This window comes from Microdochium trichocladiopsis (assembly GCF_020744255.1).
Source record: "Microdochium trichocladiopsis strain MPI-CAGE-CH-0230 chromosome Unknown B0I36scaffold_9, whole genome shotgun sequence".
Classification (NCBI taxonomy): domain Eukaryota; kingdom Fungi; phylum Ascomycota; class Sordariomycetes; order Xylariales; family Microdochiaceae; genus Microdochium; species Microdochium trichocladiopsis.
Window position 1 is genome coordinate 2,151,915 of NW_025763552.1, and position 10,469 is coordinate 2,162,383.

Consider the following 10,469-nt stretch of genomic DNA (forward strand, 5'->3'; position numbering starts at 1 on the left):
CCCATTTCACTCATTCATCCAGATTCCCGCCCATCAAGAACAGAACCCCTTCTGCTTGCGGCAACACTGTGCCCCTCCTCCCAAGCCTGGCTTCCTTCCCTCTTGGTCCTGGCTGCGCCGCTCTCCTTGTGCCCCTCGCCGCCTGCCCTTCCGCAAATTTCCCCCTAATCTCCACCCGCGAGTCCACTCCCCAGCCCGCCCTTTGCCTCGCCGCCGATTGCACCACGGGACGACCACGGACCTGGATCGCCGGCTGCAGCCAGCCAGCGAGCCAACTACTGTTGCGGTTGGCCAAGACTGCCCAGAGCCCAACGCACCAGGCCTCGTCCTGACCCGGGGACCACCCCATGCCGCCGGTCCGCAAGGCCTCGTCCTCGTCCGCGTCCGCCGTTGGCTCCGCCTCCGTGCCCGGCTGCGACGGCAACGGTAACGGCAACGGCGGCACAGCAGTAGCAGCAACGTCCGTCCGGCCAAAGGGCCGGCCCCGAGGATTCCGCCGGGATCGAGACTGCCGCACCTGCAAGGCCCGGAACGTCAAGTGCGATCTCAACCGGCCCAGCTGCGGCATCTGCGTGGCCGAGGGCATCGCCTGCCAGGGCTATGCCACCACGGTCCGCTGGGCCAGCAATGCCTTTGCTCCCCCGCTGACGCCGGCATCGTCGTCGTCCACGGGCTCTGGCAAGTCGGTCACACCGGTGTCCGCATCGTCATTCACAGCCTCGCCATCATGCGGGCCGTCCCCGTCTCCCTCGCTGTCTCATTCGTCGGTGTCATCGCCGCCAGATTTCATCTTTAAAGCACAACATCATCAACATAATCATCATCATCATCATCAGCAGCAGCAGCAGCAGCAGCAGCTCGCTGACACAAGTAGGAGTCATGGCATCTTCAACAGCGGATCCGCCGCCTCCTACTCCCCAGCCAGCACCAGCATCACGACGGCTGAACCAACACCGCCGCCAGGATCAACTACCACTACTGACTCCCCGCCGCCTGAAAAGTTCTACAACCCGCGCCGGACGACGGCACCCCTCCAGGTGCGGCAGGACCAGCGGGCCCAGCTGCTGAGCGCGGCGCTCGAGGACAACCCGGAGGACTCGAACTGGACGACACACTACCTGGCGTACTACGAGTTCTTCACGAAGCAGTTTGCGGAGGCGCGGCGCAGCATCACCAAGGAACGGCGGTACCGGCCCGAGGGCGTCACACCGGGGCCGGACGCATCGTATCCGCTGGTCGACCGAGACCTGGGGAACGTGTGGCAACTCCTGTGGCAACGCCTAAAGGGCCAGATCCCTCACGGCCCGGGGGACCACCACCACACGGGCAGCGTGGAGCTGCTGACGTCGCACGCGGCGGCGCTGGCGGAGCTCAACGAGGCGATCCGGGCGGGGGACATCCTGGCGCTGTACGGGGTGGTGACGCTGAGCTTCCTGGACGTGTACGAGGGCCCCTTTATCGACTGCCAGTGGCACATGCACGGGGCGCGGGCGCTGCTGCAGCTGCACTGCCACGACGCGGCGAGCCTGGACGCGCTGTGTGCCGAGCTGGCGGGCCTGCGCGAGGCCGTGAGCCTGCTCTCGTGGTACGACACGATGGGCTTCTACTTTGAGCAGAACCGGCGCAACGCCCTCGTGTTCCCGGACTGGGTGCGCGAGGGCATGCGCGACGACTTCTTCCAGCTCGTCTCGTGCCCCCGGGACAGCTACATGGTCTACGCCGCCGTGGTCAAGGCCCGGACCGCGCACCGCGGCCGCAAGGAGGACGACGACGACGTGGTCAAGATGGCCGCCGCCGAGATGGACGCCCAGCAGAAGCGGCACCAGCGCGATCTCAAGCTCTCCATGCTCGCCGTCCAGCAGATCCTGCGCACCAGCTTCAACCTCACCGGCCGCCACGACGACACCCTCGTCCTCCAGGACAGCTTCCGCTACGCCGCCGCCCTCATCGCCACCGAGACGGCCCACGTCGGCGGCTTCATCGACAACGAGACCGACGACACGCTCTCGACCCTCGCCGACCGCGTCTGCGACAAGATCCTCGCCGGCGTCCCCGTCACCTCGGGCAAGTACCGCCACCTCGCCTGCCAGGTCACCATCCTCGGCCACCACGCCCGCACCCCCCGCCACCGCCAGGCCGTCGACGGGTACTGGATGCGCTGCGACACGCTTGCCAGGCCCATCTATCCCAACGGCAGGATACACAGCGGCAGCGAGGAGCACTGGACGCGGATTCTGGGCAAGTCGACGGGGGCATGAAAGGGGGCCCCTAGATGTTCTGTTGTATCCCGGAAAGAGGAGAAGGAGGTGGAGGAGGAAGACGAGGAAGACGAGGCGGAGGAGGCGGAGGAGGCGGAGCAGGAGGCGGAGAACAGGGCCGTATTACCGGCTTTATGACGCCGTAGAATGTGCTCGCCGATGGATTACCGGAAATAACCTCGGCCCAGCGAGGCGTCCCACCTTGTTGGTAACAGGAAAGAAATCATAATCATGACAAAGACAAAAGGCAAGCGGCACATCTAGCGGGTGTCTTGGTGTCTCCCCACTTTCCGGCCGTTGCACGACGTCGTGCCTCTGCTCCGTGTCTGTGCTGGGTCACTCCGCACTGATCCTTACTAGCCTCGACTGCCAACCGCTCTCTCGGGCGCGGGAAGGGACCGCTTCTTTTCGCCAATCGCGTGGCGGACCTTGGCTGATCTCGCTGCGACAAAAGGCACGCACGCCGCCCCCGTTGCCAAACTCCATCGTCAGATGTTGCGCCAGTGGAGGAAAGGCAAGTGGCCGTCGGAGCGGAGCCCGACAACCTCCACACTCTCAACCTTATCGGACGACTGCTATGGTTGCTTTCCCAAAACGGCCAGGCTTCATTTTGCTTTGTGGTTGTTCCCGCCCTGGCCGGACTTTCTCTTCCCCGCACGTTGTTACACAAAGCGGCGATTCCAACACACAAATCACAAATATGAGCAGTCACCAAGAGACTCGCTAGCCTGGCAGCACCTTGCAGACGCCATCGACTAGTGTCGTCATGCCATGCACGTCGTTTGGCATTCCACGTCAGCATCGCCATGTGGCTGCCCTGGGCCTGGCCATGCAGGCTAGCAAGCAAACCCGTTTGCCTCATCCCCACCCTTGCTGTCTCGATTGACTGCCTTCCGCATTCATTTCGTCTGAAGGAGGAAAAAGAACCCCCCCCCCCTCCCTCTGGCGTATCGTGCCACGAAGACCTACATGCATTAGCTTGGAGCAGGACCCCCAAATTAGAGGATAAACAGAAGCCCGGTACCAAAACCCTGTCTGCTCCAGCCAAGCCCTGGACCAGCAAAGGTAATCGATAAATCTTTCAGTAACACATATACCATGACAAAGTGTCGTATGACCACCGAACCCTTGTCCATTCTTGCTTGTTGTTCCCCTCCTCGCCATCCACGCTGCTGGGAACGGCTGCTAGCCCAGTAACGATCTCTCGCTTGGGCAGCCCTGGCAAATCCTTTCATCCCTGGCATCTGGCGTGTTTGGCTAACACGATCCCGGCTGAACTTTGCTTGTTGGCCCTGCTCAGGTTGTTGCACCACCAGCCAGCCCATGCGGCTCCGGGTAAGAACATCTGACCAACTTTTTTCGGAGTAGGATTGCCCTCCGCCGCCGCCGCCGCCGCCGCTGCCGCCGCATCGTCCCCCCATTCAACCGGGCACAACACTCTCCCGGCAGCCTGATTGACTTCCGCTTTTGATACCTTCCGAAGCCGATCCATATCCCCCCGCCTTATCCCGCCGGTATTCTTGGAGAGAGCGTGGGGGTACCAGGAGCCGGCGGAGGGGAAAACAGTCACGATATCCAGGTTGACCCCCTCTGGACGGTTGGGCGTGTGCGTGAAGCCAACTGGGCACTGGATGGGCATCCTTGCGTATCTTCGAGTTACACAAGTATGGGACTTGCCCCGGCGCCCTCTTGGGTTCCCACTTCTCTTTCCATCTGGTTGGGTTGTGAGACAGAGCCCACGAATAACAGCTGGGTCCGATCCTCTCTTGGCAACAACAGCCTCGAGCCTGATTTTCCGTGTCTCTTGCCTTATTGTGACGTATCGCAACGGTCTGAACCAACCTGGCTTCGGGGTCAAAGAGTGATCTGCGCTTCGTACTGGCTTTTCACGACACCATATCACGACTCTCGCCCAGGTAATTAAGTCATCGTCCCATACCTGATCCCATCTCAACATTCAAAACCTCCTCCCCGTTCATCAACCACGAATAAGAGCGTATTCCATACAACGCCCACCGGCGACCACTACCGCCACCATGTCCACCACAACAGTAACAACAATGACAACGACAACAACAATGACAACAACGCCAACAACAACCACCATCACCATGGCTCCCAGTGAAAAGCCCGCCTGGAAACTCCGCGCCGCCCAGAAGCGAGCCGAAGTCCACGCCAGCATCCCCGCCGAATACATCCTCCCGGCATCCATCCTCGCCTCCCCGCCCAAGGACACGCTGCAATGGCTCCGGACCTCGGGCATCCTGGACCCGACCGAGCTCGAAATCACCGAGACCACCTCTGCCCCGGTGCTGCTCGACAAGCTCGCCACCGGCGTCTACACGGCCGTCCAGGTCCTCCGCGCATTCTTCAAGCGCGCCGCCCTCGCGCAGCAGCTCATCGGGTGCTGCACGGAAATGTTCTTCCCCTTGGCGCTGCGCCGGGCCGAAGCCCTGGACGAGTACTACCGCTCCTCGGGGGGGAAAGCGGTCGGTCCGCTGCACGGGTTGCCGGTGAGCCTGAAGGACTTGCTGGATGTGAAAGGGGTGGACTCGACCGAGGGCTGGGTCGGGCAGATTGGGAAGCCCAAGGAGAAGGACTGCGGGCTTGTCGAGGTGCTCAGGGGGCTGGGGGCTGTGATGTATGTCAAGACGAATATTTCGCAGAGTATCATGGTGAGTTGCGGTTTTCTTGAGGCTTCAACCTTCCTCAGTCTCCTTCTCCTCCTCTTTTTCCTTGCTACTATGCATTTTGCGTCGTGTCGAACTTGACCCGAAACTGGTGCTACAAAAGCGAACCCCTTCCTCGAGAGTACACCGTAAGAACCCTGTCACTGACAACGGGGGGGAAAAAGATGGCCGACTCGTACAACCACGTCTTCCTGCAGTCCCTGCACCCGCGCAACCGCGAGCTCATCTCGGGCGGCAGCTCCGGCGGCGAGGGCGCGCTGGTCGGCAGCCGGGCCTCGGTGATCGGGTTCGGCACCGACACGGGCGGGTCCGTCCGGATCCCGTCGCACCTCCAGGGATGCTACGGGCTCGCGCCGACCGTGGGCCGGCTCGCGTTCGCCGACTCGGCCAAGGCCCGCCGGTTCATCGCGCCGCCCGTGGTGGGACCCATCGCGAGCAGCCTCGCCACCATGGAGTGTGTCCTCGCGGCGTACCTCGGGGCCCAGCCGTGGCTGCGTAACCCGGAGGTGTATCCCATCCCCTGGAGGAAGGAGCTTGCTGACGCGGCGCGGTTTGAGCCGGAAAAAGGTGGGAGGAAGTTGAGGATCGGGTGGTATCTTGATGACGGCAAAGCCCTGCCGCAGCCGCCCGTCACGGCGACGGTGCGGAGGGTCATTGGCCTGCTGCGCACCGCGGGCCACGAGGTCATCGAGTGGTCGACCGCCGAGCACGAGGAACTCTGGCAGTCCTGGGGGAAAGCGATCATGGACGACGGCGGCAAGTACGCCAACGACTCGTGCGCGCTCAGCGGGGAGCCGCTGATCGAGGGCATGATTGTCGGCACGGACGCGGACCTCCTGAGCCAGGACGAGGCCGAGGCTCTCGCCGACTTGCGCGTCGAGCATCAGAAGGCGTACCTGAAGCGGTGGAGCGAGGCCCGGCTGGATGCGCTGGTCACGCCGATCCAGCCGTGGACGGGCCTGCGCAGGCGGGAGTGGGTCAGGAGCGAGCCGCATGTCGGGCTCACGTGTATCTGGAACTGGCTGGGCTTCGCGGCGCTGGCGGTGCCGGTGGGCGTGGTCGACGAGGAGAATGTCAAGGGTGACGAGACCTGGACGAAGCATCAGCCCAGAAACAACAGCGACAAGATCAACTATGAGAGTTGTAAGTGGTTGCTGCCCTAAACCCTATTGTTTCAAAGCGGATATTTGTTGGAATTGGATACTCACTAACTCTGAAATAGACGACCCAGCACTAGTAATGGGCCAACCTGTTGGTGTCCAGGTTGTTGGCGGGCGGTTTGGTGAGGAGCAGAGCATTGCAGTGGCCAAGGTCATTGAGAAGCTGCTTGCAGAGGATAACGCAAAGAAGGCTTGATGAGGAGAGTTCAGCATCCGTGGTCTCACTGGAGACTTGCACAATACCAGACGTGTCAGCATAGACTCGAGTGTTACAGGAGTCAATTCGAGCCGTGATTCTATATTGCGGTACAGCCACTCAGTCACACGTGCCCGCAGGATGAAATGGAGTAGTTTGACTTCTTTCAAGATCTCTTGTTCACAGGTTGTGATATGTACTGCCAGAATAATATGAACCATTAACTCGAAACTTGTCACAATTCCTTAAGCCCCGTCCTCGGGGGTCCTCAACCATATAACGCCGCCCTTTCAAATAGAAATTTTCATTCACCATTTCGCGCCCGCACGCTCAAAACAAAAGTTCGTCAATATGCAAGCTCAGCCAATCCGACGAGTCCTTCCTAAAGTCATCACTCAGCAACGAGCTGCTCCCCTTGAAGAACTGCATGAGCTGCTTGCCCTGCATCCACTTGGGCCAGCTCGGATACCCGCCTTTGCCGACGTTCGGGTCCAGGTTGTACAGGAAGTTGATGTAGTACGCGCGCTGGCTGCGGGCGGCGTAGTTGTCCAGCACGCCCAGGAAGACCTGGAGGATGTCGCCGCCGTGCAGGCTGCCGAGCACGGGGGTCCCGTAGTTCTGACTCGCCAGGTACGACCAGAAGGGCACGCTGGGCCGGAGGCGCTGGGCGTGCTGCAGCATGACGCGGCGCGAGAGCGTGAACACCAGGTCGCCCAGCACCGCGGCGCGGCGCTTGAAGCCCGGGAAGATCTCGTTGAGTAGGCCCGTGCGGTGTGGTGAGCCGTCGACGACGGCGGCGATGCCCGTGTCGTAGGTCGCGACGTACTCGGCCAGGTCAGCCTTGGTCGCACGCTGGAAGTAGTAGGCCTTGAGGTAGTCGACCAGATCGGCCGGGCTGGTCAGGTTGGGCTGGAAGATGCCGAAGAGCGTGCCCTCGTCTTCCTGATCGCCGATGATGAACGGGACGGGCGCGTATAGGCCCTGGTCCGCGAGGAGATGTGGTGACTGTGGCAGGGTGTCGCCGTCTGGTCGGGGGAGGTACGACAGCGCGAGGGACTGGTAGCTGAGCAGGCCCGGCACGGAGGTGACCGCGCGGTAGAAATCTGCATATGACAGGCCGCGGAGGCAGTTGAGCGTGTCAGCGGCACCAGAGCAGCCGGCCGTGGCAACGACCTTGTCGTACACGATCTGTCCCTTGTTGGAATCAATCGCCTCGGTGGGCACGATGCTGCCAGAGCTCATGATCGCGCCGCGGAACAGGGGCTTGTTCTTGTACTTGTACTGGCCGCCGTAGAGGGCCATCTGGTCGAACACGGAGATGGAGCCAGCAGACTCGCCCCAGATGGTCACCTTGTCCGGGTCACCGCCAAAGCTGGCAATGTTATCCGCAACCCACTCAAGGCCCATGCGCTATATTGGCTGTCAGTATCGTGATCGCGTCGAAAATGACTTTGAAGAAGAACTCACCTGATCACGAAGACCAAGGTTGCCAGAGCCGTCGGCCTTGATTTCCTTGCCGGGCATGAAACCCCAGCCCGCCACTCTGTAATTGACCGCCACAAAGACAAAGGGCTCGCCGATGCTGACGCCGTAGTTGACGAGGCTGCTGCCGTCATACATGGACGTCCAACCGAGCTAGCAATTGCAATTATCAGCACGGTGCGCCCTTTTGCAAATCGTTACAAGGGGTTGATCATGCACTTACCTCAAATCCCCCGCCAAAGATCCAGAACAGCACAGGAAGCTTGGCATCCGCCTTGGTCCCCGCAGGCCTCGCAATCGTCACTGTCAAACAATCCTCCGTCTGGCCAGTCACATCCTGGACGAACGGCAGCCCGGCAATATCCCCCAGCAAGTCGAACAGCACGTTCTTGCTATCGTTCGAGACGACGAACTGCGGACACGCCGCAGCCGGGCCCGTGACATCCCTCGTGCCCAGGTTGCCAGTGATGCGCTGCGGCGGACGCAGACGCAGCGGGCCGACGGGAGCCTGCGCGTAGGGGATGCCTCCATACGACTCGACGTTGTTGATGACGTTGCCGATAAACGTGCCGGCAGGTGAAGTCACGGTTGCGGTCTTGATGGCGAGCTGAGAGACTGGCGCATCTGCCGAGTCGGCGTCCGCGGCTGGTGCGGGAGACGCCGTGCCGGCATCTTGAGCAAATGTGCGTGCGGCAAGGAGTGCACTGCTCCAGAAGAGGGAGTGGAGAGCAACCATCGTGGGTGTCTTATCTGTCTGCCTCTCGAAGGAGGAGTGGGCAGGAGCTGGGGTTCAGGCCTGTGAAGGCAGGGAGGGCCAGGGACAAGAGACCAAGTCTGACTTTGGGTCTGTAGCCACGAGAGACAAGACACGAATCACTCTGAGCCTACCGACACACAACAGAAAATTCACAAACAGTGAGGCGGGCGACGGCGCTTCTCTTTATCCTAATTTTCGGTAGTTCATCTGCTGGAGGTCCACAAGTGGGTAGCCTCGCAGAAAAACTTGACGTCTGGGCGCCAAAGTGGGTGTCGATCTCACGATCAATTGGGGGCCTGCTGTGCTGGACACGGGAGCATCGAATACCCCGGACAAGGATTGTGCCAATACCTCTAGGAAGCTTTGCTTGGCACTGCCAGTGGACGCGCAGGTTTCCATTTTCACATGTGCAAGGACGGTTTGACACTCTGGGGAACCTGGAGTACCTGGGTCTTGACCAGGCTAATGTGGTCACCAGCACATTCTAGTATATATGCGGGCGGCGTATTTGTCTCGATTCGGCATGAGCCTCCGAGGCGCCCAGCTGTCAGAAAAGTCTGGAAGTGTGGCTCGTGGGGTCGGATGTGCCGGGTCAGACAGGCAGGCAATTGGACCTCTCTCTCCGTGCGGTAGCATGACAGCGCTGTGGATCTGGGGTACAGAGGGAGCTGCAGAGGAATTTAACGTGCTGCTGTTCTTAGCGAGGCGGCAAGGGTGGCTTGCACTAGCTCGTTGAAGCGGCAGGAGAAGACGACGAAATCGAGTCACGGGAGCTCGCAATGGGCGCCATGAAATGCAACGTAAAGCACGTTTACGGGAAATCCAGAGGGGAAACGACGCTCGGAGGCAGAGCGCTAATATGACATGTGAATATGTGTCGAGAGGCACAGCAGGAAAAACTCGCTCGTGATGCGGTGAGCATTGAAGGAAGCGCATTTGTTGAGGCTGGGCAAAAACCCATCGACATCCCTGCCAAATGTGGGGGATCGGGCAAGACGAGGTTGTTCTTTTGCGGGGTAAAGTGATAGGCTTGACGGGAACAGCCACGCGGGGTGGGAAAGGTAAGGGAAGAACCCATCGGTCGCTCTCTTTAGGCGCCGCAGAGGTCAATAGGCTTTTGCCAATACGGGAATGTGATTGCTGCTCTAATGGGAGGCGGCACTACTTCGGACAGCTGCCAGCGGTGGTGATCATGATCCACGAGACTGGGTCCAGGCTGGCCAGTCACGTCCTCTCGAGCTCGGCGGCAAGCAGCGAGCTAGCAAGCAAGATTTGACTAACAAAAGTGCCACGGGCAGGAATACAATACGACAATGCCTTGTTTTGTGTTTCCTCGCAAGAGGAGGCTGTCTTGGGATCATCAACCGACTGATCTTTTGCATGACTGCCGCCGATGCAGACTAGCATGATCTGCAGCACAGATGGATTGAGTTCAGGCTAGAAGCTCACTAGCCCACGGATTGTTGCGCTGTCGTGCGGGAGGAGCACGGTCATGCCTCGGCACATTGAGCTCCAGGCTGCTGCTCTGGTCCACCACCCACCATAACGCCCTCCACACCCCAATCATAAGATGCCGTCATGCAATACTGTCCAACGTGGTGCCCAGCTCGGCGCAACCCTCCCACCCCACGGGGGAGGCACCTCCCCCTCCTTCTGCTTTGGGGGCCGAGTTTGTCGCTTTCCTGGGGTGAGACAGGGGTGTCATCTGGCTTGGTTGTCTTGTGGTCACATGAGCACAATCCTTGAGCCATCCATCCACTTGGCCAAGCAGCCCGCAAGCGATCTTCGCTGGACGCTTACAAAGACTGGAGAGACTGGGCTAAAGCCCCAGGCGGGCGGGTATTCATTCTCGCAGGCGAGACGCCCACCTCTCTCCTCTCCCGCTTACCGCCATCTACCAGTGACATTGTTGTTTGTATGGATCAG

At 60.5% G+C, this 10,469-nt stretch overlaps 3 protein-coding genes across 3 annotated transcripts; 2 read left to right on the forward strand and 1 right to left on the reverse strand.

The window, feature by feature from the left end:
* Positions 1 to 2,346, forward strand: B0I36DRAFT_434582 (uncharacterized protein). The gene has a single exon (XM_046162714.1). The coding sequence runs from the start codon at positions 348 to 350 to the stop codon at positions 2,256 to 2,258; it is 1,911 nt and encodes a 636-aa protein (XP_046008617.1). The 5' UTR covers positions 1 to 347; the 3' UTR covers positions 2,259 to 2,346.
* Positions 2,347 to 4,369: 2,023 nt separating this feature from the next.
* Positions 4,370 to 6,304, forward strand: B0I36DRAFT_250374 (putative acetamidase; the record flags this gene model as incomplete). Its single annotated transcript, XM_046150538.1, has 3 exons — positions 4,370 to 4,933; positions 5,113 to 6,091; positions 6,171 to 6,304. 3 exons carry the CDS (start codon positions 4,370 to 4,372, stop codon positions 6,302 to 6,304), a joined length of 1,677 nt encoding a protein of 558 aa, XP_046008618.1.
* A 165-nt stretch (positions 6,305 to 6,469) lies between these two features.
* Positions 6,470 to 8,670, reverse strand: B0I36DRAFT_165902 (carboxylesterase). Its single transcript, XM_046148726.1, has 3 exons — positions 8,010 to 8,670; positions 7,772 to 7,939; positions 6,470 to 7,714 (listed from the first exon to the last, which is right to left on the reverse strand). Exons 1-3 carry the CDS (start codon positions 8,520 to 8,522, stop codon positions 6,635 to 6,637), a joined length of 1,761 nt encoding a protein of 586 aa, XP_046008619.1. The 5' UTR covers positions 8,523 to 8,670; the 3' UTR covers positions 6,470 to 6,634.
* Positions 8,671 to 10,469: the final 1,799 nt, after the last annotated feature.